The sequence below is a fragment of the Podarcis bocagei genome, assembly GCF_964188305.1.
Source record: "Podarcis bocagei genome assembly, chromosome: 7".
NCBI lineage: Eukaryota > Metazoa > Chordata > Lepidosauria > Squamata > Lacertidae > Podarcis > Podarcis bocagei.
In genome coordinates, this window is record NC_138132.1 from 37422892 (window position 1) to 37441001 (window position 18110).

The 18110-nt window shown below is 45.8% G+C and overlaps 1 protein-coding gene across 1 annotated transcript; it reads left to right on the plus strand.

Moving 5' to 3' along the window:
• The first annotated feature begins 1923 nt into the window (after nt 1-1923).
• LOC308592322 (uncharacterized protein) lies at nt 1924-17279 on the plus strand. Its single transcript, XM_081203701.1, has 3 exons — nt 1924-2091; nt 14339-14459; nt 15196-17279. Exons 1-3 carry the CDS (start codon nt 2010-2012, stop codon nt 16058-16060), a joined length of 1068 nt encoding a protein of 355 aa, XP_081059827.1. The 5' UTR covers nt 1924-2009; the 3' UTR covers nt 16061-17279.
• The last annotated feature ends 831 nt before the right edge of the window (nt 17280-18110 follow it).

Genomic DNA, 18110 nt, shown 5'->3' on the forward strand with positions numbered 1-18110 from the left:
AATCTAAGTTCCTAAGGCAATTTTTTTTCTGTTCCATCCTGTGTTCCAAATGCTTCTTTGTACTTGGAAGCTAATATCCCCTCTGTTGAATGACAGATTTGGTGTAGGACATTTTATTATTGGCTTTGGCTAAATTTAAACCCCATCAGTCTACTACTTTTAGTATCACAAGATTGTCATGAGAGCTTGGACTAAGATTGTCATGAGAGCTTGGACTAAAATTGTCATCCCAAAGCTTTACTTTCCTGGTTTATCACCACAACAGTTATTAACACTGGGCTTCAGTAAAGCAAATAATTTAATTAGACAGCACCTATATGATATCAAGCGACAGAATAATCTGGCCACAATAAAGAAATCTTGTCCATGGTATTATTATTTTCCACCTCGTCATTTTGATACGTTGGCACCCTATTTGCAAAATTTAACAATTCCTAAATACAGATGTGCTTTCACGTACGCAAGATTAAATATACTGCCTTCAGCTGTACTTGAGGGTCGATTTCAAAAAATTCTGCTGGGAAAATGGTTATGTCCCTGTGGAGATGGCAGTATTGAGTCAGTGGCTCATGTGCTTCTAGCTTGCACTCTTTATAAAGGTATGAGGTTATTTCCCCTCTACTAATGTCCATATCGGGTTGCTCAACCACTGCTACTGTGTCCTTTCTTGTACAAGATCAAGATGACCAGGTGACAGCAAAAACTGCAATTTTTTTAGCAGGGACCCGTAGAATAAGATATATTATTTGATTATGGATGTAAACCTCCAGAATGTATTTTGTATAGTTAAGTTTTTACCTCTACCTTCCATACACTGTGTTTTATTTTATTGCTATGGCTAGTGGCTGATGCAAATAAAGCTTTTTTTCTGATTCTGATTCATGTTCACATCTTCAGACACTTCGCTTCAAACACCCAACACTTCAAACACACATGTTGGGAATTTCTTGAAACACAGTAGGCCAAAACTTCTTTCAGGTGGAGATCCCCACCCTGGGTGCTGGTATGTAAAAGGTAAAAGGCAAAGGACTTTTGAAGGGTTAAGTCCGGTCAAAGGTGACTATGGGGTTGCAGCACTCATCTCGCTTTCAGGCCAAGGGAGCCGGCGTTTGTCCACAGACAACTTTCCAGTTCATGTGGCCAAGCATGACTAAACCGCTTCTGGCGCAACGGGACACCATGATGGAAACCAGAGCGCACGGAAATGCTGTTTGCCTTCCCACCGCAGCCGTACCTATTTATCTACTTGCACTGGCGTGCTTTCAAACTGCTAGGTTGGCAGGAGCTGGGACAGAGCAAAGGGAGCTCACTCTGTCGTGGGGATTTGAACCACCAACCTTTTGATGACAAGCAGAAGAGGCTCAGTGGTTTAGACCACAGCGCCACGACTTGAGGCCATGCATGGTAATTGAATCCAGGTCTGTGCCACCTCTGGTAGATTTTAAATAAACGGAAATTGACTCTGTTGGTTTACTGCAATGGAGCCCCCCCGGCCACGAGAGAGGGCATGATTGGCTGAAACACTAAACAGAAGCACTTAACAAAACAACATCATGTTAGGGGACGTGTCCCGTTTGTCTCAAAGCCTTGCTGTTTCTGGATCCTTATGAACATACGAATCTACATTTAGATTTTGATGGATCTATCTGGTTCTATTCCAAACCCTTTCTAGCTAGCAAGGTTTCTGGCGCGCCCCCCCCCCTGACTTAGACACGTCTTTGCAAAAAGTACCGGGGCAAACCCCGAAGAGGGGGCGAGGGGCCAAGCAGGGAGCGTGACTGCCGTTGCTGCCGCCAACCCAATCAACCATCCCCAAGAGAATCGCCTGGATTTTCCCAGAGGTCGGACTTGGGCTGCCAAGGGAGGCGTGCCGCCTTCGGGAAGGGAGGGGAGAGGGAGGGAAAGGAGGAAGGAGGCGCACAATCCGGGAATGGCGCTGCTGCTGGTGGTGGTTCTGCGAGGTGCCCATCGGGCTTAGGAGCGCCCGCCTCAGCCGCCGGGGCAGGAGCATGCGGGACCCTCTGCTGGTGGCGCTGGGCTGGGTGGTGGCGGCAGCGGCCATCGCCTCGACGTGGCACGTCCAGGTGACAGGTGAGACCCCAAAGGGGAGAGAGCGAGAGCGAGAGAGTCCCCAGCAACCTGGGCAGGGCGTCCCATGGACCACATGGGGGTTTCCTCTCGAGGAAGTGGGCAAGGGGGTGGCTTTTTCACTGCTCACACTGGATCCGTTTTAGCTGTTGGTTATTCAGTTCATGAAATGTATATTCCGCTTGATCGTAAGGAAAAGCCTCCAGCGGTTTACCAAAACACGTTTTAGATCGGCTGCTTTTAATCGATTGGCTGGTTGTTTGGTGCTGAGCTTACTTTTCTTCTTATTCAATGGACCCGTTGCTTTGTTTTGTAAAATAAAACTGTAAGAGCCGCCCTAATAGTTGGGTAGAAGAAGGCAGTGATTGGAGAGGGGCATTTGGTGATTTGCTCTTTTACCTGGCTTTGAGTGACTGCGCACTCTGTTGCTTGTGTGGGTGTGTTATGTATTAATCTTCTGTCCAGCACATTGAGGGGCCAAAAAGTGATATACAAATAAACCGTTGTTGTTGTTGTTATGCCCCCAAAGTGATATCTATTTTATTGCATAAAATTTATACACTGCTTGATTGTAAAAGAAACAAAGAAAGCTCAAAATAGTTTTCAAAAAAAAGATAGAATAATTAAATTATCAATAAGAAAAATTAACAACAGTGATTTAAGACTTTTGAAAAGTCAATATAACAGTAGACTAAAGACAGATTAAAACTCGCAGAAACTCAACTTTCTAAACATCTGGGCAGGCTCACCTAAAGTCGAATGTTTTTAGAATGTTTTCAAAACAAGAATGATATAAGAATACATAATAATAATAATAATAATAATAATAATAATAATAATAATAATAATAATAATAATAATAATAATACAACAACAGTGATGAGGGGCTCCAGCCTGTGTTGAGAACTACTGGCGGCTCTTGCCAACCAGCTGCCTCCCAGGTGTTTGGGAGCTGCTGATGGGAGTTGTAGGGCAACATGGGGAAGGGTCACTACCATCCAACCCAGCCCCCAGCATTGCTCCTCTCTCTTTAACAGTGGTCCACTGCTGAAACTTTCACACCACCTCTTATTATTTCCCTATCAGGAAAATCACCACCTGCTGAATTTCTGTTGAATTTGCTTTTTAAGGCACAGGAGCAATGGCAATTAAAAAGGTGGCAATCCTGAGTTACCTTTAAGGCAGTGGCGTAGCGTGGGGGGTGCAGGGGGGCCGGGCACACCGGGCGCAACATCTGGGGGTTAGGGTTAGGGGGCGCAAATCCACAGGTTAGGGGGCGCAAATTACTTGCCTTGCCCCAGGTGCTGACAACCCACGCTACGCCACTGCTTTAAGGTGCTTGCTTGGACCATGGTAATTGAACCACCAGCAGATCAATTTATTAATTTTTAGAAAGGGCCATACACTTGTGAGTCACCCCACTGGTTTTGTACTTGCCAGCCATCTAGGCAAAGGGTGCCTGAGCGTGTTTTGTTTCTGTTTCCCTTTCTCTAACTGCGTAGGCAAATGGGGCACCTTTTCTCTCTTGTACTTCCAAACGGGCCAGGGGGAAAGCAGATGCAGTGGGCTCAGCTATGTTCACCCCACTCCATTCAAGCGCAAGGGTTTGAGTCTTTTTAGCTTAGAGAAATTTCAAGCGATTGGCAACGTGATAGAAGTTTATAACATGGCACTTTGAAGGTGCACAGAGAAAAGCCCCCCCCCTCTCTCGTAACGCTCAAATTGGTGGATGTACAATGAAGCTGAATGTTGGGAGATTCAGGATAAACAAAAGAAATTCCTTCTTCAACCAGAGCATATTGAAGCTATGGAGACAATGATGGCTCCCAACTTGGATGGCTTTAAAAGAGGATTGGACAAATTCATGGAGGGCAAGGCTATTAATGGCTACTAGGCATAATGGCTAAGCTCTGCCCCCACAGCCAGAGGCCTCATGCGTCTGGGAATCTCAGGTGGGCAGAGTGCTGTTGCACTTATGTCCAGTTTGCAGACTTCCAACAAGGATCTGACTGGTCACTGTGGGGAGAGATGGGTCATTGGCCTGATCCAGCAGGCCTGTCTTATGCTCTTATGTTCTTATGTCAAGGTGATGGGTGGGATGCTGGATTTTGTAAATTAATAAAGCGGGGGGGTGGAGAGAGACATTGTTAGCTCACATTAAAGATAAGAAAATTAATCCCAATGATATCCAAATGAGACTAATGATTATAAAGATATATGCTCAGATGTAGAAGGGGCAATTCGATCTCCAAACCGTTGAGTAATGGATGGTGGGTGTTTTTCCTTTCAGTCTCTTTGGGACTTGCCAGATCCCCTTTCATTGTTCATCCATTAGCCCCCATCTCAGAGGGACATACCGTATTCTTTGCTCTATAAGACTCACTTTTCCCCTCCTAAAAAGTAAGGGGAAATGTGTGTGCGTCTTATGGAGCGAATGTAGGCTGTGCAGCTATCCCAGAAGCCAGAACAGCAAGAGGGATTGCTGCTTTCACTGCGCAGCGATCCCTCTTGCTGTTCTGGCTTCTGAGATTCAGAATATTTTTTTCTTGTTTTCCTCCTCCAAAAACTAGGTGCGTCTTGTGGTCTGGTGCATCTTATAGAGCGAAAAACACGGTAATTTAAAAGTGTGTGAACGTCTGCAAACACCAAGCATTTTGATTTTAGCATAGGAAGAGGTGCTTGGGTGAGGGGTGCTGAACTCTCTCTCACACCTTTGCACCCTTTGTTCCATCGCCTCAGGTGCTTTTCTCACAGCCACCTCTGATTCTGGAAATGGCTGGACTGAGGAGAAAAGTGCCTGAGCTGATGTAGCAAGAGGAGCCCTGGTGGGGGAAGGGGAGAGGGCTCAGCTTCCCTCACCCTGTAATGTAGGGGTAAGAGCAGCTTTTGCCAGCCTGCTGCCTTACAGGTGTTTTGTATTACACTTTCCAGGAGCTGCAGCCAGCGCAGCCATGGTACTGTTAACTCCAGCATCTGAGAGCCCAGCTGACTGAGGCTGATGGGAACTGTAGTTAGGAATGGGAGAGGATTTTGGTTTGCTCCAGATTTGGAAGCAAACCTCTCTGGTCTTCATCCGATGGCTCACATTGGATCACATGTCTAGACTGGATTGCATGTATGTGAACTTCTCAGGTTGTGGTTCTTTGTGCTAGCATCCTGGTTTTAGTTTCATTTCTATACAAGGTGGTTCGGGAGCTTTCTAGCTCTTTTTGCCTTTCTGTTCAAAAATCATTTCTAGCTGCTTGAAAGATACAGTATCTGTATTGGAGTTTTAAAAAAGATGTTATTAAGGTGTTTTTATTGCTTTATTGTTTGTCACTCTGGGCTCCTTTGGGAGGAAGGGCAGTATAGAAATTGAATAAATAAAAAACAAATTAAAATTAAGTCTGTGTATGTGAAAATTGCTTAAAATATCCATATGGTTATAAGATGGAACAGACTTGCTGGTCTACTTGTGTTCAAGGGACACAAACCAGATTAAGGCTGCATTCACAACATACATTTCAACTGCAATGATACCACTTTAACCAGTCATGGCTTCCGCCAAAAAAATTATGGGAGTTGTAGTTTGTTAAGGATGCTGAGAGTTTTTAGGAGACCACTATTCCCCTCACAGAGCTACCATTCCCAGAGTTTCCTGTGAAGAGGGACTGATTATTAAACCACTCTGATGAAGTTATAACAGGGCAGATAATCTATCAGAGACCCTGATTCCCCGGACCATTTGGTAGGATGGGTCCTTTTTGAAGTGGGGTTGGTCTAGAAGACCCTTGGGGTCCCTTCCAACTCTATGATTCTAAGTGTAGCCACATGATGAGGCTTCCCCCTGAGGGCAGCTGTTCACATCTAGCACTCTTGAGACTTGATTCAATGGCTTTTAAGATGCCACCAGAACTCACCCACTGTGCTTTGTGGTAGGCTAGCCAAAACCACAGGATGAAGAATGGTGCCTCCAGAATGTCACCATTCTGCACAACAAACCCACTTTCTTAAAATGAAATAAAAAGCCCCCCCCCCGACTTTTAGTGCTTAGGAAAGTGACAGGAGAGTAACAGGGAACCGTACTGAAAAGTGTGGGGTGAACTAAAGATAAATGGGAAGACATGTCAGCACCACCACCCCACGCCAATTGGAATGAATGCTCATTGTCCTATAACTGCCCCATAATAATATTTGTTAACAAATGCTCAATACATAGTCTAGCCTCTGTGTAAGCTTTGTGCAAGCAGATCAGGATGCTGAATAGCAAAGAGTCCTCAGTGTGATTTAATTTAAAGTGTCTGCTATGCTACCATTTGTCTGCATGAACTGGGATGAAGGGCCTTCCACTTTCTAGTGCATATCTTAAAAGTATTTGTGTGCATGTTTGACCGTATGTGTATTTGCAGAAACATGGATTGTTCAGGGACACTGTGAGTTGGGATTGGACCTCGGACTGGATATTCAGCCTATTTGTTTGCTGCTGTGTGTGAAGCAGACGCAAATGAGTGAAAGATGCTTTCATCAAAAACACTTGAGTTCGCCAGCAAACGACGCCAGCTGTCAGGTCTTGGTTACTCTGTGCATATTGAGCTAGGCATCTCTTGCAAAAAACAACAACAAAACTTAGCAAAATTAAAAGTTTTGAAATATGGGTTTGGTCTCTGTTCCCCACCCTGCATCAAAATATAACTTTTAGTAGTGAGAAACAATTGGCAGCCTTTATTGATGAGTTCTTCCTGCCATCGGGGCCACTGCAGGATGCTACTTCTCACAGAGAACAGCAGGGATTTGTCTTGGGCTGGGAAGGATTAAGAACAGGCAATTAATCTGAACCAGCATTGCTCAACCATCCACATTCCTGTCTGTCATGCCTCATCTGGAGGAGTCCACAATCAGAGGCCAATGTGGAGCTCCCACTACTTAGTGAAGCCCAGGACCCAACGAGATCTGTGGACAAGGACAAGTTAGGATTCCGGGACAAGGGTGCTAAGTGAGCATCCCATGGAGACCTCTCCTTTGACAACAACTCATGGGATTCGGCTGGGTGTGGTTCCAGCAAGCTCTAGCTGAAAAGCCCCAGTATCAGGTGGGAAGAGCTGCTTTTTGCCTTGGAGCTGGCCCTCTACTTGCGTGGGATGAGACCTTGGACTGCCCCTTGATTTGCATCTTTCCTGAGCCCTTGCTTGAACCACTGTTTACTTGGGACTGGACCTCGGACTGGCCTTGGGTGTTGCTGGTGTCTGCATCCATGGCAGCTCTGTTTATATGGATGTTCCTCTGCAGCTCAGAACCCAGCTAGGGCAGGACACTCCCCTCCCTCTTTATTCAGCTGTCAGGCAAGGCAGAGAAAGGGGGTGTCCCTCTTACGCCCATTAAAGTGAATCCAATTTCTCCTCTGTTGTTCTTTGGAATGCAGAGGCACCCCTTGAGGTCAGATCCCCAGGCCCTTTCAAATTCTGCAAGGCCTTGCTGTTGCAATTCAAGGAGGGGAGGTAAGCTGAGCCCTTTCCCCCCCGCCCCCCTACTTTCCTCCTCACTTCCATCAGGCTCGCTGCTCAACTCCTGTTCTCCTCCTAACTGGCTAAAGATGCTGGCTGAGTTTATTTTAGGTGTGCTCAGGAAACCCAGCTGGCGCCTTTGTGGGGAAGGGACTTGTCCAGGGATAAACACATCTTTCCAGGGCCAAGATAAGATTATATTTGTCTCTGCTGGCACCAATTATGTTGGTTTTTTTTTTTTTTTACTTTGCTGCTTGTAAAACATGATAATTTTCTGGATAAAAATATAGTTTAAAGAACCCAACTTTTTTCAAATGTGTGTGTTGGGGGAGGGTTTCCTAGGATATTGTTATTCAAATGGATTTTTTTATTTAAATATTTACAAAACACAAGCGTATCAAGGTGGCTTACCGAACATACAAAATGTAATAAAATTGCCTGTAAAACTTAATTTAAAACATCAGTAGATGCCAGGGCTATCAGACAGGCAGTACCACCCACAAATGTCAAAATGAAGACTCCCTGTGTTCACTCAAGCCAGCTGCTTCTACCACCTATCAGCTTGTCCCCTCCTCAGACCTGTCCTCAGTGTCCCACCACCAATGTCGTGGGTCTAAGTCTTCTTCCTCTGTGTCATCCCTGGGGATTTTTGGGCTGGTGTCTCCCACTGCTCTTCATCAACCAGCCAGTCTCTGACAGTAGATTGGTTAGAAAGGGAAGCTCATATTGCAAAGGCTTGCCTAAAGAGTAGAGTTTTCAGAAGAGGACTGAAAGAAGGCAGGGATTAATGCTGCCAAAGACAGTTCCACAGGGCAGGGCCTTCCACACTAAATACTCAGTCCCTACTAAAGGCCAACCAAACTTCAAGGCATGGAGATTCATCCAAAGAGCCCCATCAGATGATTTCAGTGATTGACACACAAGGGAAGAGACAGTTTTTCAGGTGTTTCAGGCCCAGGGCTTTGTGGATTAACACAAGAACTTTCGAACTGTTGCCTGCAGTCTGCTCCTGTGAGCAGCCTAGCCACTGCCGGAATCAAGTCTTGAGGCTACCAGTGCACGGACCACTGTATGGTCAGGCTGTGTGGTCCAGGAATGGTTTCAGCTGGCATACCATCTAGAGCTGGTAAAAAAAAAAGCACTCTTGGGCATTTTTTAGGCATCCCTCTGTTTTGATATGGTTTGGGCAGTTTGAGTATGGAAATTGAGTTCATCTCATTTATGTACATATTGTCGCTGACATTGCCTGTCATTTAAGTCCTTAAATGCACCTAGTGTGTCCAATTGTCCAAGAGGATTGGTGGATAAATTCATGGTGGATAAAGCACTATCACTGGCTACTAGGCATGATGGCTGTGCTCTGCCTCCGTGGTCAGAGGCATCAATGCTTTTGAATACCAGTTGCTGGAAGCCACAGGAGTGGCACATGCTCTTGTGTTTGGGGTTGTGGGTTTCCCACAGGCATCTGGTTGGCCACTGAGAGAACAGGATGTGGGCCACCGGCTGGATCCAGCAGCGCTCTGTGTATATTCTCTTGGGTTGGCGTGCTAATTTAAAAGGGGGGGGAGCTCAGTTTTGCTTTCCCCCTGTGCTTTCACCCATTTAGATTGTGATCTCCTCCGAGAGCTGTTGTTTAAGCGCTTCTGTGAGCATTATATAAATAACAATAAATTATCCATTCCATATGGGCTGGATGTCACACAGTCGTCCTTGAATGGGGCCCTAAACAACTGTTGTGCAAAAGCCAAATCTAGCTGGGATCACTGATTGCTGAGTAAATCCCTTGAAGGCAGAGGCCAGATTCCACAAGGGTGAATCTGCAGAATATTCATGCCTCCAGCTATTCAAAATCCCACTGCAGGCACTTTGTGTTGTGGGGAAATTAGCATCCTACACCCAGTTTGCATTTAGGTTAAAGCAATACAGTATCTCCCAAGATCAAGGTGGGGCAATCTTGGCTGTTCTTGCCTATCTCCCCTTGTGCAATTCTCCAGAGCCATAGGTGAATATTTCCCAAGTAGCTGAAACTCTTTCTGAGAGGTGTATGTTCCAGATTAATTGATAACCCAGAAGCTCAGTCCTACCTGGCCAGTCCAGGAGCTACAGACGAAGACCCTGATAAAGCACCCCAGCCTCCAGACCGCCAACAGTCCTGCTCTTCCTTTCAACCTCTGCCTTGCGACAATACCTGCACTGTTCCAGATGAACATGTTCAGCTTATTGCTGTTATTATTTCATAATCTGTGAATCACTTTGTGTAGCTCTGTCCCAAGGTGATTTGCAGCCACATTCTTAAAAACAGCTAAGAGAATATTGTAAGCAGTAGGAAAACAGCTGAGTATATATTTAAAAACAGCACAGAATGAACACCTAAGGCAGATTCGTCTTCATCCAGCTGGAGAAGCCTGTCGAAACAAAAAATACCTTCAATTGTTTCTGGAGAATACAGATATCAGTTGCCTGTTGTATCTCAACAGGAATGCTGCCCCTCCAGAGGACATCATAACCTGGGGTGCATGAATCCACTCTCCTAGTCACAGAGGGATGCAATTTCTCCAACTAACCCCATTTTATGGTGGCTTAAGGTGCAGGAGGGGGGGTGCGTCTCCTGCAGCAGGATGAATGTTGCTAATCAATGGCTAAAAACCAAGCTGCTGTCAGCTGCAATCCAGGACATGGTTGAAAAACTGGCAACCCTGATCTCACAGTGAGTGCCAGCTCTTAGATCTGTACTACTAATTCTTGAAGCGGATTAGGGGTGGCTGTTCTTGCATCAGAATTCCATTGAAAATGTGTCTGTGCTGGGCAATCTTACCTTTTATCTCCCTGTGTGTGCCAACCTGTTGACACTCTGCAGCCATAAGCTGCCTTGCTTTCTGTAAAATGGGTGAAAACAGTTTCACCAAAGGTGTGTCCTAGGCAACAATGGGTCCTTGGAGATGTGACTGCAAAGTTAGTTTATTCCTTTGTCAAGCTTGTTTGACCTCAGTGCTCTTTGAGGACCTGTCCCTGAACCTTTTACTATGAAAACATGTTAACATTGTTTGGGGTAATGGAAACGCCCTAATGGCAAAATTTGATGCATTTCAGGGACATTTTATGCCTCAGGTGGTGTTTTGTTTGTTTGTTTGTTTCCAGAAGAAAAACTGAAAGTGATAGGTAGCTAAAATGTGGGGACCTTGTATGGGTGACAACTTGTGACAATGTCCTAGAATGACTTCCTGGTAGGTTTGTTTCTATGTGAATTGCACAATGATAAGGGTGCTGAGGGGACACTTGGGTACCCACAAAATTGGAAGAAGGTTAAGAAGAGGCTGGAGGGGGCTGCATTCTGCATTATAGACACTGCCTTGAGACACCGTGGTACTCCAGCACCACCCTGAGTGTCTCCCATCCCTACTGCCAGAGACAGAGGAGAAGCAGCGGCGGCAGCGGCAGCAGCTCAGAGTCCCCTGCCACTGCTGCTTCTTGTTTCTGCAGCAGCGGGCAGCATGGTGTGGCAGTCGGCAGGCACAGGGGCAGGATTTGCTGTCTCAAGATTCCACCTCCACCTGAGGCAGCTGCCTCAGTTTGCCTAATCATAAGGCTGGCTCTGTCTCTAAGCTGCCTTCCAGCTCTTTATGTGATGCAATAAATCATCTGTAAATCTGCAGAATCATTTCCTCCCAGTTTGCCCTGAGAGAGGAAAAGGTTGAATTGAGCACTATGATAAGGTTACCAGATTTTTTTCAATGAATCCGGGGACACTTCAAATAAATAAATAAATAAATACTACACGTTTGTGACGTTGATGCTGCAGCGATGGCAGTGGCAGAGGGGCGGCCGCCGCCTTGACCTCAACCGCCACATTTCCCTTTCCTTTGAGGCTTCTATCTCCTTTCTCCATGAATCTGGGCAGCCCCTGAGTTGTTGGTTCTTCAGTGGTGGTGGTGGGGAAGCAGTGCGCAGTGGGTCAGGCATGGAAGGCAGAGAAGGAGGGCCGAGAGTGGTGGCGGCAAGGCTCGGGCAGCGCAATGCCTTCCTTCCCATCGGAGCAGCCCCAATCCCATTCCTACTTGCGTGCAAGCAGGAGGGGGTGGGGATCCCTCAGCTGGGAAGGGAGGCTTCCCGTTGCCTAACTGAGGGATCCCTGCCCCCTCCTGCACGCAAGCTCTGATAGGCAGCGTGAAGCCTCCCTTCAAAGCTGAGAGATCGCTGCCCCACTCCTGCTTGCACACAAGTAGGAGTTGGGAGGCTGCTCCGATGGGAAGGAAGGCATTGTGCTGCCTGAGAGATCCCTGCCCCCTCCTGCTTGCTTGCATGCAGGCAGCATGAAGCCTCCCTTCACAGCTTCGTTGCTGGGGTCAGGGAAGGTGGAGGCAGCCCGGAAGCTGCATCTTCAAGCCCCTTCACCACCATCATATGGGGACTTCTTAGCAGCTCCTGTTGCCAGCCAGAGCCAACTGCTCCGGGCTGCTGAGACTGCCGCCCCTGCGTTTCCCGGGGACATTAGATGAAATCTGGGGACATTCCAGGGATGGAATTTGTCTGGGGACTTATTCACAAATCCAGGGACTGTCCCTGGGAAACGGGGACGTCTGGTAACCCTACACTATGAGGGCACTTTGAAACTCCTTCCCGCATTATGAGAACATGATGCCTGCTCTACTCTCACAGAGAGTCTGTGAACAGGGCAGACCTCAGCCAGGTGCCTCTAAATATCACAGAAATAGCAAGCACAGTTTCCTGCTTCTGCTCCATAGGGACACAAGGGTCCCCTGCAAGGCTAGCTGCTGATGTGTATCTCGGAAGTCACGACCATTTCTTTTGTTAGCCTGACATTTGGGTTGGCTCAGTGGTGTTAACAGGCACAGCTGCTCGGTTTCAAAAATAAAATAATGAGATTGCTCATCAAAGAGGAAAGAGTTGGGCAATCACAGTCTATGCTGGCAAATCTTTCTCACATGATCCTTTTCCCTAATGCAACCAGAATTCAAGGCACATTTTCTGCAACAAGAATTCAAGAGAGTTGTGCAACCTGCAGCTGTTTTGAATATGGAAACGATTTTATATAATCGTTTTTTGGTTTGAAATTGGAAATGTGTCATTGGCAAAGTATAGTTTTGCCATCTGAAGCCTTGGGCTTGTGTGCTTCCTAAACTTTATTTATCGTTCTGACAATTTGTATAACACTTAATAACAGTTGCCTCTAAGCAGTGTACAAGAGACTCAATGCAATGAAACTAAAAATGAGCTAAAAGGATAAAAGCAAGTGTAAAAATGTTCTCTTGCCATCCACATTGATTTCCCCCTTCACCTCCTAGTTTGATCAGGCCATAGTTTACTACTACTACATCTGAATTAAGCATGCTAGAACTTTAAGCAATAGACCACATAGATGTGTGAGCATCCTGCCCTGAAAGCAGTGGAGCCTTTGAAAACATTCATTCATTCATTCATTCATTCATTCATTCATTCATTCATTCATTCATTTCATTTATAAATTCCATGACAGCCAGTGTTGCATAGTGGCTAGAGTGTCTGACCAGGACCTGGGAGGCCAGGGTTTAGCCATGAAACGCACTGGGTGACTAGTTGCTGCATCTGAGCCTAACCTACCTCACAGGGTTGTTGTAAGAATAAAATGAGGAGGGTGAGAGCCAGGTACACCACCTTGAGTTATTTGCAGGAAAGGTGTGTGTGGGGGGGGTATAAATATAATATATAAAGCACCCAAAAGCAATTTAACAATGAAAGCATCAACAATAAAAATGTACATAAAAACACTTCCATTACTGATTCAGAGTGGGATAAAATCTTTATTTAAAAGGCTTGTTGTAAAGGGAAGATCTTCAATAGGGGTTAGAACGACAATAGAGACGGCAAGTGGCTGATATGTAATGGGAGTCTGTTCCACAGCGTAAAGGCCTGATTCTGACACCATGCAGAATGGACCCCTTGATGAACTGCTGTTGGTTATGGTCCCTGATATGAGTGCAGTGATTTGTTAGGTAAATGCACAGCAAGATGATATTTTAGGTATCCTGGTCCCAAGCTGTATAGATTACCAGTACCAGCATCTCAGATATAGCCCAGTGGCTGCTCAGTAGCAATTCAAATCAATGCAGATGTTTGCAAAAGTCTCAGAAGGTGCTCACTGCTGCCTCCCCCTGTTCCCCAAAGACCAAGTGATTTATCTGGGACAAGGCAAGGCCCTGGAGAGAGGGGTGCATGCCAGGTCCCGGCTGTCTTTTCCTGCCTTGCCACAGCTAAGTCCCTGGGCTTAATGGCAATAACTACACATACTTGGTACTCTGAATCAGACTCAAAGTTTGGCATGCTACTAGTCAGGAGAGTGTTGTTGCACTCAGGTCCTGATTTTGGGCTTCCCATAGGTTTTATCTGGCCGCTGTGACAACAGGATGCTGGACTAGATTGACCGGCTTTGACTTGATCCAGCAGGGCTTTTCCTATGTTCTATTTTGTATTTGTTTCTCTCTCTCTTCTATTTAGAATCAGGCATTTTATTAGGCTAGCTTATTTGCATACAGTGTTCTTTAATTTATGCTGTTAAATTAGGTTTGCTCATTTGTATTGTTTTGCACAATGTTGTATGGGCTGATGCCTTTTTTCTATTTATTGACATTGTGACTTACAATCCGTTCTAACGTTTTTGAACAGTAATGCTTATTGTTCGTTTGATGTGTTGTGAGCCTTTTGGGGCACAGTTTTCTGGGAAAGTGGCATACAAATAAACACGCAGTGATTGATGTGCTGTTTTCTTGCTGCAGGACAACCGGAAGTAGGAAAAGGCTGTGCAAACGAATGCATTCAATACTTATCCAAGCCGATTCACCAGACCAGACTTCAAAATTATACAAAAAGGACATGTGGGACGAAGACTTCGGTAATGTAAGTGCCTTGTGCCATTAATGCTATGCCAGTTATTATACAATCCAGTTTTCTTCTCATCAGAAGAGATGGAAGTTAAATGCAGTTGTCACAGGAGACGTGTGTCTTCCAGTTTTCTTTCTACCTATCCAAAGCTCTTTAAGAAGGTCATAAATGATTAAACTGATTTCAGGAACAAAAAAGGGTGGGAACAGGCTTAAAATACATTGATGTTGTTATTATGGCAAAAAGCAATGGCTGTAGTGATGCTGTCTTTTGTTTGACCCTTCCCACCCTGACCTCTATGTGTAAATTCAATTATTACTATGAGTATATTATATATAGTGCTATCAATTTGCATGGTGCCCAGACATTAGCAATGAGAAGACAGGGCTCCACCTCATACAGTATATAATATAAAACACGACACAAGCTCAGACTACAGAGGGAAGAGAGGGAAGGAGAGGGAACAGTGAAGCAGGGAGGACGGTGGCTTCTTAGGGTGCAGAGGTGACAGGGTGCCAAGCTTCACTGCAACTCTTTGGTTTATTTCTGCTACTCTGCAACACAATGTTGATGAATATTTGCAAGGCCTTTTTTTTGTTAAATGGAAATGGATGTGGAAAGATATTTATCTTAACTAAGCAGTGCTAAAGGATGTGCTTAAATCTGTCCTGTTGATGATCACTGAGTTTTAAAACCGCTTAACTGAGCTGGATCGTGTCCCTTTTAACTGTTGTTTCCCTTCTCTGTCCAGACTGATCACTAAGATGAATCGGAAATTCTGTGCAAGACCAGAGGATGTCTGGGTACAGGAGGCCATGAGGCAGCTGGATGCAATGAACGCTCCTACAGAAGTGACAGCTGGGTTTGACAAACAAGTGGGAGATACTGTCTCCATATCAGCTCACCCTGGGGCTCCACCTGACACCACTGTCACATTTAGCACAGCTACGTACACTCCCAAACCAGCAGTGATGGTGACCGGAACGACCCTTCATCCCCAAACCCTTGCAAGTGGCACTACGGTTTCCCAAACCTCTCTTGGACCAAAGAGATATGAGGGAAGTCTCACAACTGCTGGGAAAGGCCTGGAAGAGTTCCCTGGATCAACTCATGATTTGGTGGCATCTCCATCCAGCTCCCCCATAAGCAATTTTATTATCGCAGATTCCACAGCAAAAGGCACAAAGCCGACCACAGCATCTGCCGCTCCCCCAGCTTCCTCCGAACAACTGACTCCAGTTCTGAGCAGCTCCAGCACAGGTACCGGAAGGCAGTCAACTGTGGGGCTCCCAACTGCTGAAGCAAACATGCACACTTCTACCAAATCAGCAGGTACTTTGTCAACGTCAGGCTTTCACCAGGAGAACGCAACCGGGAAAAGCAGAGCAAAGCCAACCACAAGCACTCCCGAGGTTGCCTTCTCTCCCAGTGCTTTGGCTGGACCCAGAAGTCACATCATCTTCTTGGCTTCCGTGGGGACTTTTGTGTGTCTCACCATTGTCGCTGTTGCGTGGGCATGCGCTAGGCCCAGAACACCACCTAAGGAACTGGTCCAAGGCTTGCTCTTCACTTCCTCTGACTCTCAGTCTGACTCCTTGGCCATGGAAGTTCTTTAACTTGCCTGTGACTTTGTCTAAGAATGCTTCTTTCACGGCAGGGTTTTAACCAAGGCCACTGAATAAAAGAGGGGGAGCAAGTCAGCCCCATCCTGCATGTTCAGTCACAAGATGCAGTGCAATCACATCAGATGAATGGCAATGCCCATAAACTGGGGGGGGGGGAGAGGCTGGCCCCCTCAAATATGTTATTAGTTGACTTCCACGTTCTAAGGCAAGGCAGGTGGTGTGAGCTTCCCCCACAAGAGCGGGACCTGTGACATTAGCTGCTCTTGGGCAGCAGAATGTAGCAAACATATTGCCCAAGGGTAGTGAGAGAGGCCTTATCCTGCAGGAATATGAACTCAGGCCACTTCAAAGTGGGAGGCAGGCCTTCTCACCAAATCCCTCTGCTAGGGGAACAGAGAGCGGCTCCTTCCTGAGCCATTCAAGCCAAGTTGGTTGGAAGCAGAGCTGGAGCAGTGCCAAGGCAATTGTATATTGACCTGAGACCAAGGTCAAAGGCTCACCGGGGACATATAAGCAAGCATCCTTGGATGGGACTCCTTCTAAAGTTGTTTGCTTGATCTTCCTTTATTTGTCAAAGTAGGCAAGTGTTGAATCTGTTGGTGTCTCCGTAGTCCACCAAGATTCAAATCTCATGAGGTCGCTTAGACCCTGTAGACCAGGGTAGACCAGGGCCACATTCTGCCAAGAGCCACATTCCCTTCAGGGTAATCTGATAGGGGCCACATGTCAGTGGGAGGGGGGCAGAGCCTCTCACCTCCCTCCTTCTCTCCCTGCCCATTGGCCTGCAAGCAGAAGGGCAGATCGCTCTTGTCAGAGGTCTGAACTGCTTGCTTGTGGTGGTCTTCCCCTCCCTCCTTCCATTTTGCCTTCCTCCTCCCCCTGCTCTGTCTTTCCTTCCAGGCTTTTGCCCCCCTCAAGCAAGAAATTAGGCAGGGGGCTCCAAGTAACCTGCTGGCTACAGACTCTCCACTTCTGCAACCCGCACCTGCTGGTATCTGTTAGCACATAGGAATTACCATTTCAAGTATGGGAGAGAAGTGGGAAAGCATTACGTATGTTGAAATTTGCACTAAACGCTAAAACCAGGTCATTTAGCCAAGCTCAAGGTGTACAGTAGTTTTTTATCCTTATCCATAGAATGGGTATTTTCTGGGTTTGCTATATGGTGTTTTGTATTTTCTTTAAGTAAATAAATAAAAGTTTAATCCCATGTAGTGTGTCGTCTTTCACAAACGCGAGGTGGAATAAAAAAAGAGGGTCGTCCAAGTGAACCAAAGTACCTTGTTATGGAACCACTAACAGATTACAGATGTAGGGCCATCACTTTGCTTTATTTACACCCTGCCTTTCAATTTTATAAATGCCTAAAGTGGCTTAAAATTGAACAAGGAATGGTACTGGAAAAACCAAAACAACAGTTTAAGCAGGAAGGGAAAAAGTCAAAGCATCAAAATCAGGCAGTAGCAAGTCTCAGAATTTTTTGTTTGTTTTCGTTTTAACAATTTTTATTGGTTTCTAAACAAATTCAGATACAAGAACCATTAAACACTTGTCCAGCAATACATCTAATGGTGTTTGTTTTAGCTAGACTGGTGACTGGGAGTGGCTGCCAAGACCATATAACACCGGTCCTGAAAGACCTACATTGGCTCCCAGTACATTTCTGAGCACAATTCAAAGTGTTGGCACTGACCTTTAAAGCCCTAAACAGCCTCGGCCCAGTATATCTGAAGGAGCATCTCCACTCCCATTGTTGAACTCGGACACTGAGGTCCAGCTCCAAGGGCCTTCTGGTGGTTCCCTCACTGCAGGAAGTGAGGTTACAGGAACCAGGCAGAGGGTCTTTATGGTAGTGGCGCCCACCCTGTGGAACGCCCTCCTATCAGATGTCAAGGAAATAAACAAATAAACAACAATCTGACTTTTATTTTTTTTAATATATTTTTATTGCTTTTTTCCAGTTATCATATCAAACATCAAAAGAAGAAAGAAGAAAAGAAAAACAAAAGAAATCCAACTTTCAATTACATTTTTCCATGAC